At 36.6% G+C, this 25,426-nt stretch overlaps 1 protein-coding gene across 1 annotated transcript in view; it reads left to right on the forward strand.

Moving 5' to 3' along the window:
* The window catches only part of ROS1 (ROS proto-oncogene 1, receptor tyrosine kinase), a gene marked incomplete at its 5' end in the record, with an annotated part of 105,732 nt that overhangs the window by 55,782 nt on the left and 24,524 nt on the right, over positions 1 to 25,426 (forward strand). Inside the window, 13 exons of the mRNA XM_084228398.1 lie at positions 3,302 to 3,365; positions 3,716 to 3,918; positions 5,011 to 5,216; positions 6,403 to 6,689; positions 10,485 to 10,661; positions 13,437 to 13,639; positions 15,328 to 15,472; positions 16,227 to 16,459; positions 16,546 to 16,722; positions 18,595 to 18,760; positions 19,422 to 19,539; positions 21,754 to 21,944; positions 23,641 to 23,724. Of these exons, the coding sequence (XP_084084524.1) occupies positions 3,302 to 3,365; positions 3,716 to 3,918; positions 5,011 to 5,216; positions 6,403 to 6,689; positions 10,485 to 10,661; positions 13,437 to 13,639; positions 15,328 to 15,472; positions 16,227 to 16,459; positions 16,546 to 16,722; positions 18,595 to 18,760; positions 19,422 to 19,539; positions 21,754 to 21,944; positions 23,641 to 23,724 (2,254 nt within the window). The remainder of the gene's footprint in view (positions 1 to 3,301; positions 3,366 to 3,715; positions 3,919 to 5,010; positions 5,217 to 6,402; positions 6,690 to 10,484; positions 10,662 to 13,436; positions 13,640 to 15,327; positions 15,473 to 16,226; positions 16,460 to 16,545; positions 16,723 to 18,594; positions 18,761 to 19,421; positions 19,540 to 21,753; positions 21,945 to 23,640; positions 23,725 to 25,426) is intronic.

Here is a 25,426-nt window from a genome sequence, read left to right on the forward strand (position 1 = left end):
GACTACCACCAATGCAAATAAAACCTGATGTCTGTATAAGTGATGCCTCCAGTTATTACCTAGTTGCTAATTGAAGAGGAAACCACAGACAATGTGTTAAGGGAAAAAAGCAACAACCCAAGTGTCCATCTATGGATTAATGAATGAGGAAAATATAGTATATATAATGGCATATTATTTTGAACTATAAAAAAAATGAAATCTTGTCACTTACAAAAATCTGGGTGGACTCTGAGTTCATTATGCTAAGTGAAATACGTCAGACAGAGATAGGCAAATAAAGTCTGATCTCACTTACGTATGTGTAACCTAAAACCAAAATAAAAACCTGAGTTATGAATATAGAGAACAGATTGCCTGCTAGAAGTTGGGCATGGGGGCAGATGAAATGGGTGAAGGCAAAGTATAGAGAATTCCAATTATGAAATAGTCATGGGGATTTAATGTACTGCAATGGGGTCTATAGTTGATGTTACTGTATTGTGTTTTGAAAGGTACTAAGAAAGTAGAGCTTGAAAGTTTTCATCACAGGGAAAAAAATTGTAACTATGTATGGTGATAAAAGGCAACTAGAATTAATGTAGTGATCAATTTGCAATACAAATATAGAATTGGGCCTCCCCGGTGGCGCAGCGGGTGAGCGCTGGGTTGCGAAGCTGCCCGCGGCCTCTGCAGCTCTGGTTCGATTCCCGGCTGCTCCCCGGCCACCAGAGGAGGGTCCCACATGGCGCGCAGACCTCTCCTGCCGCCCGCTGCTCCCCTCAGCAGTGTGCTTCGGTCCTTCTGCCTGCTCTGCTCCCCGCTCTGGCTCTGGTGAATTCTCTCACCCTCCCGCGCTTCTGACTGTACCCAGTGTATGTATAAACAAAACAAATGAACAAACAAACAAACAAATAAATAAATAAATAAAAATGCCTCTATAAAAAAAATATAGAATCATTGTGCTGTATACCTAAAATTATTATGTGTCCATTATATCTCAATTTTATTTTTTTAAAGATTTATTTATTTATGCATACAAGAGCTGGGGTACAGACCAGAGATGTGGGGTGTGAGAGGATTTACCAGAGACAGTGGGGAACAGAACAGGCAGACCGAGTGACATACACTGCTGAGGGGAGCAGCGGGCGAGACAGGAGAGATCTGCTGTGCCATGTGGATTGCTCCCTGACTGGCTGGGGATCGAACTCATGCTGCAGAGTCTTCAGATTGCTTCATAGTGCGGCGCTTAACCCCTTGCGCCACCAGGGAGGCCCCTATCTCTCAATTTTAAAAAAAGTACGTCACATTCTAGCCATGTAGCTTTAGTAATTGACAGATACATCCAGGGGTGTGTCTTTGTCATCGGACAGTAGGAACATGGAATGAAATACTGAATATAAAATTTCCTGTCTGGTACATGGTCTATAGTTAAGAAAAAGAGCTACTGTCACCCATCCTAACATTTTTAAATTTTAAATTTCATATGAAATAGTTTTTCCATTTCTGATAAATCACTTGATGACTTTTATATCTTCATTCATTCTCAGAATGGTGACAATACTGTACATATATAGAGTTATTTTCCATTTCTTAGGAAACATGGTGTTTTAGAGATTTGAGTTTCCTCAGGATTTTTTTCTTTTTTCTATTTCTAAAAATCTAACTTAGTAATAATTTTGATACTTTGTTAGGTCTACATATACCAATAAAAACAGCTATACATAAAAATTAATGATGTACACATTCTTACATTTTCATTATTTTATAGTTTTATTTCTTGAGGCAATGTTAACTAAAAAAGTAGAGTGGATTGTGAAAAGTAATGTGGTGGTAAAACTGACATGATCAGCAATTATAATAACACATTCTTATTTGTTAAGAGTTATCTGTGTCTCTGTTTAAATTGTAGTCACCACAGAACTATGTAAAGGAATATGCATGGGTGTGTATGAATTTCACTTACATATGAAGAGAAGACTGCTTGATATGTGTGTATAATATTAATATTATATACCATCTATGTATGTGTATATTATATACATGAGATATATATCTCATGAGTATACATCTCATAGGTATAAAACACAGGGTAGTAATACAGTATATAGTAAAGTATATTTAATATTATACATAATTTTACAATAATATAATTATGTAAATATACATAATTACTATACTATACATAGAAGCATAATAAAAATAATCCAATATTTTATTGAGAGGATACTGAAGGATCAATATTTTGAGACTATAATTATGGATGTCAGTTTTCTTTATAGACTTTTGTACATATGCAAGGTTTGGAAATGGAAATGATTTACTACATTACAAAAGACATCCAATAAAAATTGTTTTACAAATCCGTTGCTGTTATTTACAGTGTGGCACAATGGGAAGAAAAGTATGCAGACTCCAGAAGACTTGGTTCTTATGACAGTTTCTGCATGTGTTATTGCAGATGAGTTACCTTATTTATGATCCTTGTCCAATTTCGACTCTCAGTAGTTGTGAGGATCAAAAGAGACAATGTATGTAAAGGTTTAAAATGCACCATTTTTTGGGCCTCCCCGCTGGCACAGCGGTTGAGCACTGGGTTGCGAAGCTGCCCGCAGCCTCTGTAGCCTCTGCAGCCTCTGCAGTGCTGGTTCGAACCCTGGCCACCAGGCGAGGGTCCCACATGGCACGCAGACCTCTCCTGCTGCCCCTGCTTCCCTCAGCAGTGTACTTCTTCAGTTTGCCTGTTCTGTTCCCTGCTCTGGCTCTGGTGAATTCTCTCACCCTCCCACACTTCTGACTGTACCCTGTGCTTGTATAAATAAATAAATCTTAAGAAAAAAAACTTGCTTTAAAAAAAATAAAATGCACCATTTGTTTCCAAATACAAGCCTTGTTATTTTAAAAAATAAATGTACTTATTAAAAAGTACAGTAAATTAGTTATTTGAGGCTTCTAGTTCTTGATCTCAAGGTAAGTGGACATCAACCAAATTCATCTAGCAGTTTTGCTTCTGTTAAATCTTCTCTGAAACATAATTTTGGAAATAACCAAAGACTTTTCAGAAATTTCATTTTTTTTTGCAGCAGAAATTTATGTCATTTCTTTGTATTTTTTCCACAACCCCTCCATCATGAGTATGAGGCAATATTTTTCCTATTTGTTTTATTGCTATGCACTTCAATGTAAATGATTTTTTTTAACTCTTAATAATGTGTATCAGAAATGTGACGTGCAATGCTCAATGATTTACTACTTTTAGAGCTTAATTATGGTCACTGAGTGTATCGTTGCATGCAATTTCTTTTTCTTTTTCTTTCTTTAGGTTAGAGTTTTCACATCCAAAGGGTCAGGACCATTTTCTGACATAGCAAAGGCCAGAACATCAGGTATTTATTATTTAAAATCAGCACAAATAACAGTAGTGTCTTAAAAACATTTGATCCTTGTTATTTTTAGGGATTTGAGTGCTGTATTTGAACTGAATTTGAAGTTAAATAAATTAATCAATTCTTATCACTACTAAACATGCCTAAACACACCAGGGCTTACAGTGCCTGCAGTCTCAGTTGAGACTGATGTACTACATGAACTGAGAGATGCATCTAAGGTTTTAAAAAAAAGGTCTGAAAACAAAAATAAAACATTAAAAAAAATGGTCTGATATTGAATCCAAGGAATTTTGCTGAACTAAAGATATTTTTCTCATACATATTAACTCCTTGTTTTTTATTTGTAGAAATCAATCCATTTCCATACCTCATGGCTCTGTCTGGCAACATGATAGTTCTGTTAGATATGGATCAAAATAAAATTGTGTGGACTTTCTCAGCAGAAAGGGAAATCGGTGCCATTGGTTACACAGCAGATAACGCAATGGTGTATTACACTCAAGGAAACTCACTCTACACTCTGAACATGCACAATCAATCTAGCTCTGAGGTACTTTGCTATGTAATTCTTTTGAAAGGAAGGAAGTGGAGCATTTGTATCTCATAGTAACTTCTAATTAAAATGATTGTTTAGTGGCTGAGCCATTAAGATTAGAATGTTGAAAAAGACAGATACTGTATAATTATTTAGATATACATGAATTCAGATTAAGTTTTGGGCAAATGTCATTCAGGATTAATTTAGCAAAGTTATTGACTTTAAGTCACTCGTTAGATCTAGATAGAGCTAATGAATCAGCCCAGTATTCATCTAACACTATGAAGACAGTATTGCAGTTTTTAAGTGGATGAACTTTGCTGCCTGACAACCTAGTATGTAATTCTAGCTTGACCATTTGCTAGTCCTGTGAACTTCAGCAAGTTATTTAATCGTGATGGCTCTATAGTACCTTATATACATCTCGTGAAGAAGATTAAGTGAGATAATCCTTCTAAAGCGCTTAGCACAATACTTGGCATGTGGAAGACATTCATGAATGTCAACTATTAGAGAAAAGAGAAGACAGTATAAATGCTATTTTCAGGGCAGGAGGCATGGGATCACAGAGAATGGATGCCTAATCTGGGATGGATGTGGTATTGGTGGCAGCATGCAAGGACATCTTGGGTACAAAGTAGATGAGCCAGGTGAAGGTGGGTAAAAGCTGAGGGAGTAGCAAGAGCAAAAGCAGGGAAATACTTGGTAATGGTATTTTAGAAACACCTCTGTTAGCAGAGTAAATAATGACTAGAGAAGGTTAAGTGTGAGACGATTAGCAGCTATCACAGAAATCTAGACAGGAATGAAAGGCAGTGAGGTAAGGAGTGAATTGGGTAGCACTAGTCTATCAATTATAATTGAAACAAAGAAACTAGATGAAATTAACAATTAACAAATTAACCAGATGAAATATCCAATGTGAGAAGAGGGCAAATATTATAATGCTTGTACAATCCAGAGTTATTGAGAAGTGTATCAAAGTAAGAAAGTATAAAAGAGAGTGGACAAAAGAGAAGTATAGTCAATAAATGAGTGCTTTAGAAAATTTCTCAAACTTGAAAAAAAGATCCTATCTTTGCTGTGTTTTCTACCTATGTTAAGATTTTCCAAGATGCACGAGTTGTTGATATCACTATTATTACAATTGACTGGATTTCAAGGCATCTCTACTTTGTAATGAAAGAATCACAAAATGGAATGCAGATATTTGATGTTGATCTTGAACAAAAGGTAAAATACCCCAGGAAGCTGAAATTTTGCAACAGAAATTCAACAATAATCTCCTTTTTTGTATATCCTTTTTTAAGGTATGTGAAGTATATTTATTTCTTTTTGTAATAAAATAGACAAATTCAATGTAGTGTAATATCTTTGGCTTCATATTAGAGTCAAAGATGGGAAAATAGGATTCTCAGTCTTCTTGGCTCACCATATTCACTAAAAATAAAAAATTCTATATGCAATTTATGAGCCCACACTCTAAATATGTAAACCTAATCCATGTTGACAATTCAACTAACCTGAAGTTAGGCTAATTACCACTAGACAACCAAAGCAGATTTTATACCAGTAAATTTAATAATATCATCAGTTGGTGAGTTCAAGAGGGAGACTGAGAAAGTGGCAGCTGATGAATAGGAGACAGGTGGGTAGCATGTCTGGCACAGAAAAAGGTATTCTGGGCTCATCTGTCTTAGTTTAATAACTGTCTCATGAATTTTAAGGCCTCCATTTAGCAACAGAATAGCAGTTTCTCTGAATGGAAAGATCTATTTTGTGCTAGAAATATGGTTTTTTAGCATCTGTTTTGGAACAGATTGTTAGATAGTATGACCTGAAATAAATTTGAGAGATGGGGAATGGAGAGGGGTGTTGATGAAGCCTATGCAAATATATTTCATATTTACAACCTTGATGAGCCATTTAATATAGCTCCTTGGGTTACTCTGGTCCAAGAATTTAGTTTTAAACACATTTATTATTCTATTTAACAGATTCAAAATGAAATTTATTTGCTTTTCTAAAAATATGTCCACCATATATTGCAATTTTGCCAGAAAGATTGACTTCAACCAAAAGCAAGCAAACAAAGAAGCAAGAAATGCAGCAAATCAGAAATATAGATTCTATTACAAAATAGGATGTTTTTATGGCTAGAATACTTATGGAATTAGATGCACCAGACTCTTAATTGACTTTCCTCTGAGGAGTCCTACGATATGAGAATATCCTGTTTGGTTGTGTGCTTTACAATGTAGTTATATTACTTTGAGATTTTAAGAGCATCAACTGTATAAATACATTTATTGAGAAGTCATTGGAAAATAATATAAACTAGACTTCTTTTAACTTCCTCCATCTCAGAAGAAAGTTTTGAAATTGGACATTAGGATGAGTTCTCTCTGAGGATAACATTTGCCCCTTCATTGGAAACTGGTCTTTGCAATGATATATTTTACTCATTAAGTTGGAAGCTCTTTTTTCCCCCTATAGTCGCCTGTATTGGGCAGAAGTTTCTAGTTTTGGCTCTCAGATGTTCTACTACAGTATAATCAACCAGACCTTGCACCACATTGTGCAACACACACCCACAAACCATTCGGATGGAAGGAGCCAATGTTCTTGCAATGTGACTGAATTTGAGTTAAATGGAGTGATGACCATCGATACTTCTGACCTAAAGAAGCCACAGATATACTTTGTCAAAGGACAAGAGATCTGGGCCATGGATCTGGAAGGATGTCAATGTCAGCAGGTTATCATGGTGCCTGCTTTGCATGGTAAGACATGCGCGTATGCACATTGATCTTAATTAGTAATGGTGACCCCCTCCTGTCCTATTGAAAAAGGCTTACATTCTACATATACTCAAAAGAATATACACATGATATTTTCTCTGGACCATGCCAAATGTCCTTGCAGAATTCAAGTTGTTTATAGGCAAATTATATAGAGACATTCACATAATTTTCTGAATTGGTGAGGGTTTTGTTTTTTTTTTTTTTTGCTATTGTTATTTTATAATTAACAGAAAACTTATTGAACTTAACTATATATTCTAAGTTTGCTACTAAATGCATTATCTCATTTAATATTTACCCAGATAAAGTAGGTAGTAGTATCTTCATCTTACATATGAGGAAACTAAGGTTGAGAAATGTAAGGTAACTTGTCTAGAGAGCTACAGTCTGAGCTGAGATTTATAACTGGGTCCATTGCCACATCTATGACCTTCCTACCAATGCCCTACTTGACATCCATTTTGATGATCCCTTTAAACCTACATTCAGCCTAAGATAGTCAATACTTTATAGGTCTATTGAAATTTACATTCTTGTGGAGTAAATATGTGAAATTCTAAAGTACTTTGGAAGTCTTCTAATGAGGAATAATTGCACTAACAAAAAATATACTCTAAATACCCTCACTGTCCAATATGGTAAGTGGTAGTGCCATGTGGTGATTTAAGTTTAAATTAAGATCAAAAATTAATTTCACAGTCACACTAGTCACATTTTAAGTGCTCAAAGCTACTTAAATAGCTGATGCAAACTGTATTAGGAGGCATAGGTACAGAATATTTACATCATCAAGAGTGCCATTGGGCTTTGCTTGTCTATACAGTGAAGTTTTGAAATTGCAAATATACATGTGTAAATGTATGTGTATGTGTTTGTGCTATAACTGCACATAAGATTTTGTTGACTTATAATCCAGTCTTTGAGAAATAATTCTAATATACTCTCAGTAGCTCTAAGTACAGATAATGTTTTGAACTTCTCTTACTAGGAAAGTTACTTGTTTCTGTTCAATCCATGACAAAGACTATTTACCTGATCAGATTCTAATGAGGCTCTTCTGAGTCCACTTCTCAACTAGGCCTCCATCTTGGACTTCAGTATCCATCTTTACTGAGTCCAGTTTTGGTAAGAATCCCACTAACAGGGCCTCCCCTGGTGGTGCAGGCGGTTGAGTGCAGCGCTGTGAAGCTGTCCACATCCTCTGCAGTGAGGGTTCGATACCGGCCAGCTGGTGAGAATCCCACATGATGTGGCAGACCTCTCCTGTCTCGTCCGCTGCTCCCCTCAGCAGTGTATTTCAGTCATTCTGCCTGCTCTGTTCCCCACTCTGTCTGTGGTGAATCTCCTTACCCTCCCACAAATCTGGACTGTACCCTGGTTCTTTTATAAATAAATAAATAAATCTTAAAAAAAAAAAAAAAGAATCCCACTAACATAGTTTGGAGACAATCCTCCACCACTGATATTGGATCAATTTCTTCATCCTCTACCCTTAACATTTTTGGCTTTAGCAAGAATCCTATTGGGCTAGTTTAACAAGAATCTCCTCTACCTTTGAAGTCTCCTCTTAGTAATTTTCCACACACTGACATCCTTATATTACTTATTGACTCCATATCCCCTTCTGTCTTTGATGTGTTCGGAATTGAACACATCTCTCTCCCTCGTTGCAAGAGACTTGACTATCAAGTCTTTCTTACCATTTAAACAAATCTGAATAATTTTCCTTTAACATCTGATACACAAGAATGATCTCATGGGCCATTATTTTATATAGAACTGTTTAGTCTTTCATTAATCATTAAAATTCATAATCTCAAAATTAGAAATATAAAATTACTTTAAAGATAACATAGAAGAAATTTTAATAAAACAGCCTTGCCTGGATATCTATTTATTAAAAAAAAGTTATTAAAAAATCTGTCTGACAATTCTGAATATTAACTTTTTAAAAATAATTACCAGAGGGCCTCCCCGGTGGCGCAGCAGTTGAGCGCTGGGTTGTGAAGCTGCCTGCGGCCTCTGCGGCGCCGGTTTGATCCCTGGCTGCTGATCCCTGGCTGCTCCCCGGCCACCAGAGGAGGGTCCCACATGGCGCGCAGACCTCTCCTGCCGCCCGCTGCTCCCCCCTCAGCAGTGTACTTCGGTCCTCCTGCCTGCTCTGCTCCCCGCTCTGGCTCTGGTGAATTCTCTCACCCTCCCGCGCTTCTGACTGTACCCAGTGCATGTATAAACAAAAAACAAACAAACAAACAAACAAATAAATAAACATGCCTCTATTTAAAAAAAAAAGAATCATTAAAAAATAATTACCAGAGGCTTCTCCCCATCCCTCCATGGAGAATGGTTGTTATTCTCATGGGGATGGGTCTGTATAAAAAAGGGGACTTAAAATGAGACTCAACTACAGGCACACACAAAAAGGTTAATAAAGGGATTCTTTATAAAAAGGAGAAATGAAGAGAGGAATAACTCAGGGAGAAAGAGAAAGAGATAAATTGATGAATGCCTCCTACCAGTTCCACTGAGCTGGGACCCCAATTGCATGCTGAAGGCCTGAGAAAAACCAAGCACCCCCAAGGCTCCATGTCTGGAGCCTTTGTTATATAACAAACCTGGCTGCTTAACTCCACTCTTAGTTTCCAGCAATTCTCCCTTTTGGTGGTGATGACATTATGGGTTTTGTCGTCCTTGGTGTCTGTATCTCCTTGGTCTGGGGTGGGGGCAGAGTCCTTAAAACCTATGTCTCTGGAGTTTGTTCAGGACATCCTTTGCCCCCCAACATCTTTAGATGGTTGATGTAAAGTTACACAGGTTACTTGCAAATCCTGACTTTGTTCTTTATGAAATTTGTGTCCTTTATGAAATTTGAGAAAACCATTTAACTCATCCAAGCCTCAGTTGCCACTTCTAAATAAATACTAGTAATGTCGTTATGATGAGGTGCTGGGTTTGGTGAGTTGGGTCCTTGGGTTACCTCTGAGGAAAGCTTCACCAGAGTTCCCCTTTCAGCAGCACACAGCAAGTTTCTCCACGAAGCAGAGATGTGTAGTTATATCCAAAAGGCCAGGTTTATTATAAAAAGAGGAGGGAAGTAAAGGATGTTTGCCCAGACTAGAGAGCAGGAATAGCTGCTGCTGCTGCTTTGTAAAGGTAAAAGATTTGTGAAAAAAAATTCCTGCATAGTCCTAGATCCTCAGGAGAGCTGCCTCTTGTCAGGGCAGAAGTTGTATAGATACAGTGTTCCTTATTCAGGGAGGGGTTCAGCCCTTTGGAAATTGCTATCTATTGTTAAATTAATTACTTCTAGGGTGTGACTAGGTTGATTTGTAAGGACCGGATGATACTCTACAATGGCCCTTAATCTCCATATGCCCACCTTTGGTCTGTGCCTCTGGGTACTTTCTGTAGCATTCTGTTACTTGCTAAAGCAGTTGGGGTCTAAGGATTTTTCATTTCTATAGCAGGTTTAAAACTAGGTTTATCATTTCTACCTCCACCTCCAGTTTTTGGTCTAGTGATGCCGCCATTCTAAATTTTCTACTCTTAGCCTCCATTAGTAGCAATATCTTTTTTGCTTGATAAGGAAGTAAAAGAAGAAATTATCTGTAAAATCCTAATTATATGACATGAAAGTGTTCTTTTTTTCATATAGAAATAATAGATTCAAAATGTGGAGTTTTGATAGAGAAAAAAAGGACTTCATGTATTGCTTAGAGTAGTAAACAGAAGATATATATTTTGTTCTTTAGGTTTTTTGCTTTATATCAACAGGAAAAACACTTGTTAGCTTAACTATGGATGGTAAATTTCTATATTGGATGGTCACAGCAAAGGACAGCACACAGATTTATCAAACAAAGAAAAGCAGTGGGGCCATCTTCTCCCAGGTGAAGACCCTGAGGAATAAGTGTATCTCGGCTTACAGTTCAGTTCTGCAGCCTTTTCCAGGTAATAAGTCACGTGCTTAATCATCTTGTTCTCCAGATTATGGTCAGAAAATTCTCACCCTGTGCCTTTCTCATCCTTTCTTGAGGATCTTTCTTCCAAGTTCTTCCTTGTGCTTTCAGCACTGCTCCAAGATTTGGTGCACAATGTGATTGCTGTTTGCCCTGGATCACAGTTTCTCTCTGCTGGTATGCACGACTCAGCTGGGGTAACCCACTTTAGACATGGGGAGTCCTTCCCCATCATTCTTTCTGCCTGTCCTCTTTCTTTCCTCAGTCCTAAAAATTCCCCTTCTTTTTGTCTTCTTTTTTCCCCTCTAAGGATATTTTAGACTTCCCAGTGGTGTCAAAAAGCATTGCATAAAACTTCAGGTCATTTTTTTTAAAAGATTTATTTATTAATACAAGAACTGGGGTACAGGCCAGAGGTGTGGGAGGGTGAGAGGATTCACCAGAGACACAGTGGGGAACAGAACAGGCAGACTGACTGAAATGCACTGCTGAGGGTGTTGTAGAGCAACCCCGATACAAAACGGGGTGCCTGACTGGGGGTCCTCACCCGCGCGCTTAAAAGGACTTATCAATGCTCTACTGCAGGCACACGTGAAAGGTTAATAAAAGGTTTATTTACAAGGGAAGGGGAAATGAGGAAATGTACAGCTCTGGGAGAAAAGTGGGAGACAAAGTTTTAAGAGTCCTACCCGATCCGCCGATCAGGAATCCCAAAATGGCGCTCTGGGAGCTGGCCGCCAGGCAGGAGCGGTGAAGCCAGGAGGCGAGCGATTGCAAGCCAGAGAGAGAGCAAGGCCCATGTGTTTGGTTTTTATATCCAACCTGGCTGCCCAACTCCACCCCCAGGTCCCAGCCACCCTCCCCTTGGTGGTGATGGGATTTGTTTTTCCCAATGTCCTGATGGCTTTAGTCTGGAGTGGGGGTGGAGTCCACAAAGCCTGTATGAGATTATCTCAGGACATCCTTTCCCCCTAACAAGGGGAGCAGCGGGTGAGACAGGAGAGGTCTGCTTGCCATGTCAGTTGCTCCCTGGTTGCGGATCGAACTTGTGCTGCAGTGGCTGCAGATAGCTTCATAGGTTGCGTCTTAACCCCTTGCTCCACCAGGGAGGCCCTGGGTCATTTTATAAGGTAAAGCATTCTACTTATTGTACTGTTATGTATGTCAATAATTTAACATGTGCACACTTGTGCTATTATTTTCATGAAGTTACTATATATAATATATATATATTGAAGTTACTATATATATAAAATATATATATTTTATATGTCACTAATGGAGGTTTTTAGTGTGTGTTCCTAACCCCATTAACCACACAAACTGGGGGGATTATTGTGTGATATGTATAAAGTAGTGTCTTTTAGGAATATGTTATTGCATTATGGCAGAACAGATTACATTTATTCTACCGAAAGGTGTAATAAAAGTAAGTTTGAAATCCAAAAATCAACCAAACACTACCCCCCTCCAAGTACAACATTACATAACTTCATGTGTGACATTCAGATAAAAAGTGGTCTCTTAGTCTTTTCCCCAGCTTTCTCTGCCACAACAGTGCAATAGAATTCTAAATTAAATAAAATCTCCTCTCTCTCAAGATAGGAAAACTGAAACACACTTTTTTTGCTTAGATGTATTCAGTTATAAAATATGTTGTAACAGGGCCTCCCCGGTGGTGCAGTGGTTGAGCGCTGGGTTGCAGAAGCTGCGGGGAGCCTGGGTTCGATCCCCGGCTGCTCCCCGGCCACAGGAGGAGGGTCCACATGGTGCGCAGACTTCTCCTGCCACCCGCTGCTCCCCTCAGCAGTGTGCTTCGGTCCTTCTGCCTGCTCTGCTCCCCGCTCTGGCTCTGGTGAATTCTCTCACCCTCCTGCGCTTCTGACTGTGCCCAGTGCTTGTATAAATAAATAAATAAATCTTTAAAAAAAAAAGAAAAAAAGAAAATATGTTGTAACATATGAACAAGTGGAAGAATATGTAAATAAGTTGAGTGCATATTTTGATAGAATAATTTTCATTTTCTACTTTGGGAAATTTGAGAGATTAGAAAAGTCCATGCAATATCTATTTGGAGTTGAACACACGCACATACACACACACCTCTCGAAAAATACAAATCCTAAAGGTGTATGAGTTTTCCTAATTGGAATTCCTTTAAAACGTGACTAAAGCCGTCATTACTGACTTCAAAATAAAAGCGTTAACTACATTTTGTCTGGGTACATTGTTAAGGATACTTTAGCTCCATCTATTGGAAATCTTAAGCAATTTCAGGTTACTGAGCTCTTTTTCTGAGGCATTTAAATCTTCAATATGGGGCCTCCCTGGTGTTCAAAGGGGTTAAGCACCGCACTATGAAGCAATCCACAGCCTCTGCAGCACGAGTTCGATCCCTGGCTGGCCAGGGAGAAACCCACATGGCAAGGCAGACCTCTCCTGTCTTGCCTGCTGCTCCCCTCAGCAGTGTATTTCAGTCAATCTGCCTGTTCTGTTCCCGACTCTGCCTCTGGTGGATCCTCTCACCCCCTGCATCTCTGACCTGTACCCCAGCTCTTGTATGCATAAATAAATAAATCTTTAAAAAAAATTAAAAAATAAATCTTCAATATGTATGGAAAAAATGTGTTCCTGTCCTAACATTTCCAGCTCATCAATATATCATATCAGTTAAATAAAAAAAGTCATTATCCTTGATGTTAAATAAATCAGCTGTTCCTCTCTTATATATAGATGTGTATCTTAATTTTTTCTTTTATTATTTTAGATAAAGCATTTCTGTCTCTAGCTTCAGATATTGCAGAGCCAACTATACTTAACACTACTAATACCAGCCTCACCATCCAATTACCGCCCACCAGGACGAAGCTGACGTTGCATGGTATCATCAGCCCTACACCAACATACCTGGTTTATTACAAAGAAGTTAATGTCAGGAAAAATAGCTCTAAACTGAAATATGAAATGCTGGTAAGAATGGAGCTAGTGGTTTTTATCTTTTTACAAAATTCCCTTTTTTGTTGATATAAAACTCTCAGCCACTGTAAAATATTTTCTATAGTATGTTCTGAAATGTGCTATTATGCAAGCTTTTACTGATGATTCATCAAGCCATATTGTGTTCTAGTCATCTTGTCTTGGAGTAAGTTGAGCTTCAATAAAGTATATGAACTCTGGCCAGTTGGTGGATTGAGAGGGTAATTGTTTCCTGAGTGTCCTGGTAGAACTGAATTTGTTGCCCTCCCTGATTCTAATTATCCCCAGAAAATAATACTTGTATTTATGTATCAAAAGATTGAGGGGTAAGACAGGAGTTGGACAGATGAAACATTACTGTATGTATATACTTCTTCCATAGTACACTGTAACAAAAAAATTGCTGCTCAGCCTGATGTAGCCCTCTATTTTGTGAACTGGGCTAGTATGCAGGACCATATCTTGTTTTTGTTCATCATTGTATTCCTGGCACCTAGGAATTCATTAGATATTTCTTGAATATTTAAACGAAGTAGCACAACTTATCCCATCACTGACATAATGTTTCAGTTGTCCTTGTAATGGAATGCTGTATCTCCAATATTTTGTTTTGTGCTTATTATCTAATCAAATCAAAGGTGAAACTGGCCATCATCTATTGGACGTTAAGTACTATATACTTTACCAGAAAGTACACTTGATTATTGTTCCCTTATTTTTATATTCTAATCTTTTATTACACAGTTTTAAGTGGAATTGTTCCAGAGACTGACTAGATCATTTTGTTGACCAAGATTGGGTTTGTAGCATTGAATATTTCTGTCATTAATGTTTATCTTATTATATTCACATTTATTAAGTTAAAGGCAAGTTTGACTGCCCATTGGAACTTTTTTTTTTTTTTTGAGGTATCATTGGTTTATAATACTGTATGCAAATAACAGGTATAGGCTCACAACTCTTCAGATGTATGTTACCCCACCACACCCATCACGAAGGCACCCATAGTCCATTGAGCCTCCTCTCCCTTTGTTTTCCACCTTCCCCCACTCCTCCTGGACAACCTCAGTTTTACAGATTTCTAGGGTTTGTTTTTGTCTGATCCTTTGTTTTGTTTCTCTATATTCACATATGTGTGAATTTAGTTCTGGACCCAGGCTTGCTCTCTGATCAATTCAATCAGAATCTCTGGGGTTAGTATTTTCTTTAAACTTCCCAGAAGACTCCAAAGTAAAAGCAAAGTTGAAAGCCATCGGTCTAAGGAAAGTCTTTTTACTTTCTTAAATGTTATTGCTTTATTTCTAAGAATGATTAGATAATATAGTTTAGTCTGTTGTATTCACTTCTTTGTCACATTCTTAAAATACCATCTGGCTGAAGTCCTAATGCAATGTTAACAAAACAGTGTCCTCTCCCGGGAACTTAATTTTCTGAGATGAATATGTCACAAAATTGACTGGGTGCTGCCAATCATTTGACAGTTTTTTTCTGGGAGATATTGAACAACTCAGGTCTGGGAAGATTAGAGCAGTGAATATTATCACTTATAATCCAACACTGAAATATAAATTAACTTTGTTTGAATTTTTTAATTATTTTCTTCCTTTGATTAAATAATTTCTCCCCTCTTTTATCTTATAAAAGATAAGAACAGATTTTTATTATTTTTTAATTAATTACAGGAATTTCAGGAGAGTATAGCCTTTATTGAAGGTTTACAACCATTTTCAACATATGTGATACAGATAACTGTAAAGGATTATTATTCAGATCCTTTGGAACAGTTACCTCTGGGAAAAGAGATTTGGGGAAAAACTAAAAGTGGAGGTGAGTTATGGGGTTGGTGTGGGTATGTAGAATGGAATCTTGTGATAAATATGATTTGTATGTCTATTTCTGCTTTTTTTCTGAATTCTAAGTAATCTTTATTACATGAGCTTTTTGAAAGCTTAGTATGAAAAAAATAATTCTAGAACAATAGTCTGATGACTTGATCCTTGTTCTAATACCAGGAGAAGATGAATAATATTCCATCAAAATGAAAAACAACTGTAAGTTTGTTTGACCAAGAAATGCATTCTCTGTCTCACCACCCAGTGTCACCCTCTTCCTATATAGTCATAGGTCTCTGTGTGTGTGGTGAGGCAGGAAAGTCCAATCATATGAGTTTTGCTGGCCACCGAAATTTAAACTAATATATAACATCTTTGCCCTAAATTAAAAATGGATCTAAAATCTAAAAAGGTGTTTTAAGAGGTGCTGATTATTATAAGGTGATGCCATTATTTCAAATATCTATGATATACTCAAAATTCACCTGAGTCAGGTTATTCATCATTATCAGCCATATCCTGGAGCTAGAATCAGAAAATGCTTTAGTCATTAAGCAAATATATGCAAGAGCCTTTCTTTCCAGCAGCCTGATAAGCAATCATTATGTAAGAGGCTGGTGTTTCTTCAGAACATCTGTCTTCCATTCTACTCATAGGATAGGATTATTCCTCAACTAAGACCCCATTATTTCTTTATATCCTTCACTGCTGCTGTAATATCCTTTATAATTCCTTGTTGTTTATCTTAGTGCCAGAGGCTGTTTGGCTTATTAACACAACTGTGCAGTCAGACACCAGTCTCATTATATCCTGGAAAGAATCTCCCAAGCCAAATGGACCTAAAGAGTCAATTCGCTATCAGGTGGCAGTCTCACACCTGGCCCTAATTCCTGAGACTCCTTTACGACAAAGTGAATATCCAAATGGAAGGCTTGCTCTCCTTATTCCTGGGCTGTCTGGTGGAAAACTGTATGTATTAAAGGTACAGTGAACATACAGGACAAGTTTATTGTCATTCTCAAGGCAAGTTCCCTAAAAGGTCAAGTGATTGTTCTTTTTTACAAAAAGGTTCTGGCCTGCCATTCAGAGGAAATGTGGTGTGCTGAGAGTCATCCCGTCACTGCTGAAATGTTTGACACACCAGAAAAACCTTATGCCTTGGTTCCAGAGAACACTAGTGTGCATTTAAACTGGAAAGCACCATTTAATGTTAATCTCACCAGATTTTGGTTTGAAGTCCAGAAGGTAGAATCTTACAGTATATTTTTAATGCAAATCTTTATTTATTATGTAGAATAAATTGAAAGGCCTTTTCATATCTTTAGAGTAATACCATATAAATCAACAATATATTTGATAGCATTTCATTAACCTAGATTTGACACATAGAAGCAATAAGCTATCTAGACTAATAACTGAAAGAAGAGAAGTTAATTTGCTCTTAACAAGCTTCATGTAAAACAGTATGAGTTATGGTATACTAATTTTTATAATATTTCACTTAGTTTATTTAGATATTGTTGGCATGGTTCTTTGTTCTAAAGTTTATAGCAATTTGATGTTTTCATTGCAAAAAGTATAAGAAATGAACAAAAAAAAACCCCTCAAAACCGTGATCAGAAATGTTCTTTTAGGGGCTTCCCTGGTGACGCAGGCAGTTGAGTGCAGATGTCCATGGCCTCTGCAGTGCCAGTTTAATCTCTGCAGGCCTCGGAGCAACCACATGGCGAGCAGACCTCTCTTTTGCCTTGCCTGCTACTCCCCTCAGCAGTGTATTTCAGTCAGTCTGCCTGTTCTGTTCCCTGCTCTGTCTCTGGTGAATCCTCTCACCCTCCCGTGCATCTGGCCTGTACCCTGGCTCTTGTATAAATAAAATAAATCTTAAAAAAAAAGAGAGAGAGAGAAATGTTAATGTTCTTCTAACCATTTGAGGGCTATTTAGTAACAGGAGAGAAGTAAAATATAAAACCAGCATTTTATAAGCTAGTTTGATTTTGACTTTAAACTTTAAATTCTTCCTCATCCAAAAATCTTCATACTTTAACCAATATACATCTACCAAATTTAATTAATTCACTGCTATGGAAAGTCTACACTGATTTTTATATTAATGCTCTTCAAATAGATTATTGTCTTTATAATTTCTATATTTCATTTGTACCATTATATACCTGTGTGTTTGCATTTGTAAAATTTATTTGGGAGTACTTTGTTCAGTGGTAGCATAAAAACAAATCAATGTAGTCACGATCATTTTTATTTAAAAATCAAGTTGCTCTCTAGGACATCTTAAAATTTTACTATGTAGGACTTTTTAAAATGATCTTATACTTTTTAGATACAAACTATGAAAAATATGATTATTGAGTTGACAAAAACAAGGCAATAGTTTAACTGGACTTTTTCACTGGACATGTTCATAATGATTTGTGATCTATTTTAAAAATGATGATCTTATAAAAATGCTATTAAATTAGAGAAATTAGAGAATCAGCTTCCCCCACCCCAACCCCTTACTTCTAGCTAAATAATTTTAATGCAGTTCAGTTTAAAGTTAAGGGGAGGAATGTAAAGTTTATTTCCTAGGTAAGAGAAATGAAATAGAGAAAGACCTGAATGATGATGACTATCTAGCCTCTCATTTTACTACAGAGAAGTTGGAGACCCAGACAGACACCGAAATGAATCAGATATTACCAGCCAGGCAAAGAACGACCCTGGGAGATGACTAATCTCTAGAGCAGTATCAGTTTTAATCCATCATTGTCCCTCAGCTGTGAATTTACTTTCTTACATAACCTGATTTTAGCAATGGGTGTTTACAATTAGGGATAGCTAGAAGCCAAACTTTCAATTTTTCCCTGATGATATAGAGTCAGAGATATATGTCCCACCTTTGGTTATCCTAAGAACTGTCATTCAAGACAGTCATAGCATCTCATAAAAATAAATGGCTGTTAGCGGTGGTGATGGTGTTAGGGATAGAGCATTCATAAAAAAAGCTCTTAGTTTTTTATAGAAAGTAAAATTTATTTAAGTTTAAATGGTTTGTTATAGGCTTATGGATTTATATTTTCATAAAGAAACAAAAATCTTAATTGAGATGTCTTTTCCTAGTGGAATTACGAGTTTTACCATGTTAAAGCTTCATGCACACAAGGTCCTGCTTATGACTGTACCATCACAGATCTGCAGCCTTATACTTCCTATAATATTCGAGCAGTGGTGGTTTATACCACAGGGGAAAATAGCACCTCATTTCCAGAAAGCTTTAAGACAAAAGGTGAGTACTAACTTTTAGGAAGCCTGATAATTTTTTCATCGATTTTTTTGCTAATCCTAGGGGTTGAAAGTTTTTTTTTTAAGGAGTATATTGCTATTTTTAGAGTTTGAATGAAGGCATTGAAAAGAACCAAGAGTACTTACAGGTAGTAATGAGATAATACTGAGCTGACCTTGTTGGATCCTGAACTGGGTGAAATTACTTCATTTTCAGTCTTCTGATTTCCTGTCTAGCTATATTTTACAGTGAGAATGAAATAAAATTAGTATCACTGAGTGTGCAACAAATATTTACTTACTACTCTAATCCAGATATTAAAAATAAAAATTATATTAAATTAACTAGTATTCTGAAAGGTATACAATAATTTTAAGCTGACTCCTATAAGAAAGGAAAATGCTGTAAAACTTGCAACAGTTTTATTTACAACATTTATTTTGTATCAAGCTAAGATATATTGTTACTTCTATTACTAATCCATCTAATCCATCATGAATGAAGATCTCAGATATTCTTTTAAAACTATGTGCTCATATGAGAATATTTGTGAATAGTTCTTTCATGTATTTGATGTCCCACCTTAGTAGTATATTCTATAGAAAGACATTATGCTGAATGTTTTATACTTTTAACATATCAGTTTTTTCTTTTGTTTCTAAAGCTGGAGTCCCAAGTAAACCAGGAATTCCAAAATTATTAGAAGGTAGTAAAAATTCAATACAGTGGGAAAAAGCTGAAGATAATGGAAGCCGACTTCAATATTATATCCTTGAGATCAGGTATGCCTGTTTGCAAAAGGGTTTTGTAAGTGCTAAGCAGTTAATAATAAGGTGTTAAAAGACCAAACTTAACAATATTTATGAAAGGATATTTATAAATAAACATAAAGGGTCCTTAATTTATAAATAAACATAAAGGGTCCTTAACTTGTGTCTGTCATTATGGTCGTAGAGGTCTGCCTTGGTACTTCAATTACAAGGTATCATTCTTGCCAGAAATCTGCAACTACTGGGTTAAAACTTCATGGAAATTGTTCAATCATCAGCACATGCAACTACTATATACTTAAAGTCTGCTCTGTTGGAGAAGCTGAGCTGATTGATGTTAGATGATGGTATCCATGTATATTTTAGATGTTTTAACAAGATGAATACTGTTACTGCTAATAAGCAATGAACTAGGTATTTTTTTAGAATGTAAAATAAGATTAAGGTCTGAAATGTTAGGTCACTTAAGATTCTGATTCCCTTGTTATATACAGTTTGCAATGTATGTAAAAATGCTGAAAATGTGCCTTCAATGAACAATGCATGTCAGATCCAGTCAGTATGGGGAGTGCTGTGATTCATGATAATGACTCAGATAAACTGATTCCAGGCCAACTTGAAGAGAGAATTCCAAAGATGCTCCCCTTATAGGACTATGAAACCATCTTTTAAGACGCTCCAATGACAAAAGTCATTTCCATAATTATAGTCCTGGTAGCTTGAGCATTAGATCTATTTTTGTTTCATCTTGTTTTGGCATTCCCAGAACCTTAAAAAAATTTTACTGCTCATGTTAGTGACCTTATTTCTAACTAAAACCTTCTTGAAATTTCTGTTACTATTTTTCATCCTGACCTGAAGAACTGCCTGCAATTATGCTCACCATCCAGGACACACACTATTCTTGCTAAGACCTCTGCATGGTGTTGGCCTCAGCAGCACCTTAAGTCTATAACTTCACAAATACTTTGCATTTCCTTATCCCATGTCTCTACTGTCAGAACAGGGACTATGGGATAACAAAATGAATTCTTGTACTTTTCAGTATCTCAAAGTAACTTTAGTCAGGACACATAGTCCCTGCCCTGCATCCTTACTGATGGTGCAGCAGTGGGGGTGGTGCCAAGTGCCTGAACTTGGGAGTTGAACAGATTCTTTTAGTTTCTGAAGTCTGCTGTGGCAAAGCCCTGCCAGCTGCATGGCTTTACATAACAGACATGTATTTTCTCATAATTCTGGGGACCAGAAGTATGAAATCAAGGTGTTGGCAGGACTGTGCTCCTGTTTTAAGAAAAGAATTCTTTGCCTCTCACCTTCTGGTGATTGCCAGTAATCCCTTGGACACTTAGCTCCTGGTAACAGTTACGACCAGCTTTGCTTTCCCAATACTTCTGTTGTTCTTGCTCACTTCCTGTCCCTCAAAAGACTCAACCCTCACTATTCTTGTTGCTATTTCAGAAAGAAGATCATTAAGTAGAGCAGAACTGACTTCCACCACATATCCCCAAACTTACTGTGGGTGGGTGAAGTCCTAAAACTGTCACAGTCTGAAAATTTCAGACTTGCAAAATTCTTCATTGTTAGAGAAGATATAATGGAAAGGTTTTTGAGCTTGCCTTCTTCAGTCTATGATTCCATTGAAATCCACTAAGTTACATCATTTGCTTGTGCTCTTTCCATGTGTCAGATGAGACTTATGTGAATTGAGTGAGAGGCCATCACACAAGGAAACAATGAGCCTTCGCATCTCAGATGTACAATAACTTTGATAGCTGAAATAGCCTACCTTCCTTATCAATTTTATGTTCTATGTCATCCAGATATGGTCTAAGTAAATTACAGATGACACAGGAGATTGAACATTTTAAAAAAATTTCACTACTAAAAATCATGGAATACATAATTGTCTAATGTATTTGGAATGCTGAAGAAAGTTTCTATATTCTTGTAGAAGCAGGAAGAGATTCTTCAGCTTTCTTGGCCATTGATTATTGGTAACTTTCCTGCTTGGCTTAGTTGTTTGACTCCATGCATTGTTGGGATGACTTTATAAGATTATGCTCTATTCTGTAGCCAAATTATGGAAGAGGAATGAGACCACGGGAAAAATATGCAACAGAAGATGCTCTGGAGTTCTGTCATTAAAATGATAACAGGAGCATTAGAAATAACACATAGGCCATTTTACACATTTTCTATATTTTTGATTTTCTCCTTTTTTTGCAGAAAGGGCAGTTCAAATGATTCACAGAACCAGGACTTAATGTGGGAGATGGCCTTTAATGGAAGCTGTGGCAGCATTTGCACATGGAAATCCAAAAGGCTTAAAGGAGTATATCAGTTCAGAGTAGTAGCTGCAAATCATCTGGGGTTTGGAGAATACAGTGGAATCAGTGATAGTATTATATTAGCTGGAGGTATGTTACTTTATCTGTCTATAAACTACCTTATTACCCAAAAGTTCAAAGATAAAGATAAATGAATTCCTAATATTAGCAACAATTGGATGACTGTATAACTTATCATCAAAACTATTGAATCATTCATTTATCTGATGTGATCCTAAAACCTCATAGTCATCAAGTCATTTTTCTTTACAGTAATGATCAGCTACTTCCTAATCCCAGCACATCAAATCCATGCTCCTAGGTAGGCTTCCAAAGCTGTCCACAGTCTGAACTCGATTTATCCAGCCTTACAGTCTGGTCATGGTATAAATCTCTTATACACATTGGGTTTAAAACTGTGCTTTGTCTCTTCCCTAATATATACATCTTCTACCAAGCTTCATATTTTAGTTAATGTTACACTTTTTGTGAGCTTGGTGTATTTGTACTGCTGATAATTAATCTAACTGAAGCACAAGCTGGATCACTTAACCTCTGCACTCACTGTCTTCAGAATGAAGCACAAACTTTTGCATCTCCTTTGAGGCCTTTTGTGGCTTCTCCTTCATCTTCCCCAATATTTATCCTTATGTCCTTATATCCTTTTCCCCAATATTTATCCTATTAGACCAGTACAAAGTTTTATGGCACTAGGTCTTTTTTATTTTTATTTTTTTTTGTCTTAACAAACAGCAGACTTTATTTCTTATAATTCGGGACTTGGAAGTCCACAATCTTGGTGACAGAAGGTTTGATGTCTGGCGGGAACCTACTTCCTGGTTATGATATTTCAAGGCATAACTTAAATGATCCCTCATTGAAGTTTAACTGATATTCCATGGGCAATATGAATTAGTTTCACTCTGTAATTCTGCTTAAAACTTAGTCTTATTTGAATTATAGTTAGCTATCTGGGTAAGAACTTAACAAACTTCCTGAAAAGAATTAAATAGTAAATATTTTAGGTTTTGCAGGCTATATCCAAATCTCTATATAATATTATTCTTCTTTAAATGTAAGGAACTCTTTGCTCAGGGGTGGCACATACTCAAACTGTAGCAAGGTCTGGCCTGTGTAGGAGTTCACCAAGCAGCCTCTTGTCTCTTCTACTCAACTGAAACAACCTAAGAGAAGGATTCATGTTTTCATTTGCACATTTCTCAGTTTGAATCCCATCAAATGTATTTGAAGAGTTCAATGTGTTTGAAGATATTATAGAAGAAATAATAACCCCAACTATAGAATATGTGAAGACCAAGATGTCTTTGTCATATCCATTGAAAAGATTATACAGACATGCTTTCCCTGTCACTTTAATGTAGAAGGCTGCATGTATATATCCCAATATGTGTTGCTAAACCAATTTTTTGGAAAAAAGAAAGAAAACCTTGATTTTGATTTCTCATGTATACATGATATAAATACTATCACCATAGATTTCAAGCTACCTGGTTTATTTATTTATTTTTTTTGGAAGACAAATACTTTATTGCCTACCCTGTCTACTGGGTAGGTTACACTACCACTGCTGCATGCCATAGAACTGGTGTTTACGGGGACCGGGGGAGTAGGGGCAGAGGCTTCAAGCTTTACCAAGTGGTTTGCAAATATCTGGTAGGAAATAGTGCTAGTATATTTACAGTAGCTCATCCTGGTGTATGTGGCATATCACTAGGACTATCTAGCTTTAGTCTGTACATTAATTTTTTCTCATTTATTTCATTAGATGGTTTTTGGATACCAGAAACAAGTCTTATACTTACTATTTTCATTGGAATATTTCTGCTTGTTACAATCCCACTGATCTTTGGTAAGTATAATAGATTTTTTTAAATAAATAATAAACTGTTTACTTGATCACCCTAATTTATCTTAGTTTATCTTAGTTTATTTAACCCCCCACTTGAAATAAATTCCTAAACTTCACAATATCACCTTTGGCTATAATTTTATAAACACTAACTTCTGTGAATTGTTTTCTGAATTAGGGGTAACTATTTTATGATAAAAATATCTTTATTTATACTTCATGGCACAAAACTAAATAAAACTACTTTCCCAGGCACGGACTTTGTTAAAACAATATTTACTTCTGACTGGTAATGCAACAAGAGTTTTTTTACTTATAGTTTGGGATAAGTAAAAGAAAAATAAGTCGGTATAGAGAAAGTGTGGGATTAGTGGGATACCAGAGACAATCCTTGGCTGGGATAGTTTGTGTCTCCAGGCGGACAGCCTGGTAGAATGAGCAGGGCCTCTTAGCAGAAGATCCATTTCTGGCTTGGCCGATCCACTCTTACTTTCAGACATCTGTTCTGCTTATTTCAAATCCTGATTCATTTATAAATGACCAGGAAAACAGAATAATTAGGTTGAATAGACAGAAAGCTAGCTTTCTCTCTGTTCTCATTTTATACTAACATGCTAATCCTAAAAGTCTTTTTTTAAAAAAAAAAGATTTAGTTTAATGATGAGAAAATACAGTGATAATACCAAAGGTTGATCAAATATTGGTCCTGTGAGGTTACCATAGTGATCATCAATTCTGGTTCATTCTGTTGTTTCAACATAAACATCACTAGTACTTTTTTCAGTCCCCAAAATTTCCTGGTTTGTATAATAAGATATATACCACACCATCATTTGCTAATACTGTGAGTGCCACATTGCAAGAAAGGCTTTATGATTAACAGAAAAGAACACTCATGTACATGTTTGGGAAATTGTGACTTAATTTTTTGATAAATAAGAAAAGTTTAAGGAAAAATTATAACTAATAACTCTCTCAGGATAAAGAATGCCCATATTTCACTAAATGTTCTAAATCTTAATTCTTTCCCCAAACTGGAGCCATAATCTATGAGAGCACATTGAAACTTTATTTTTTTTTTATAAATTTTATTGTTATATTCCCCATACAATTGCAGCCCCCCCATTCTGACCCCAATCCCTCCCCTCCCGCCCCCGCCCCCCCTAAAAGTGTCTCTGGTTCATAGTTTTTTGTTGATTTTGATTTTCACTTTCTTATAGTTATTCATTTTCCTGGTCCCTTATTTAAGTTTTCTAGATTCCTGCTATGAGTGAGACCATCCGGTATTTTTCTTTTTCTTTTTGGCTTATTTTGCTGAGCATGATCCCTTCCAGCGCCATCCATGTTCCATGTTGCTGCAAATTGCATGTGTTTATCTTTTTTGAATGCTGAGTAATATTCCATGGTATATATGTACCACATCTTCTTGATCCAGTCATCTATTTTTGGGCATTTGGGTTGTTTCCAAAGCTTAGCTATTGTAAACAGTGCTGCTATAAACATAGGGGTGCAGGTGTTCTTTGGAATTGATGTTTCTGTGTCCTTTGGGTAAATACCTAGGAGTGGAATTGCTGGATCATATGGAAGCTCTATGTTTAGTAGGTCCAGAAATCTCCACACAGCTCTCCACAGTGGTTGGACCAGTTTGCACTCCCACCAACAGTGCAGAAGAGTTCCTTTTTCTCTACACCCTCGCCAACAT

Source organism: Talpa europaea (genome assembly GCF_964194135.1).
Source record: "Talpa europaea genome assembly, chromosome: 2".
In the NCBI taxonomy this organism is placed as follows: Eukaryota; Metazoa; Chordata; class Mammalia; order Eulipotyphla; family Talpidae; genus Talpa; species Talpa europaea.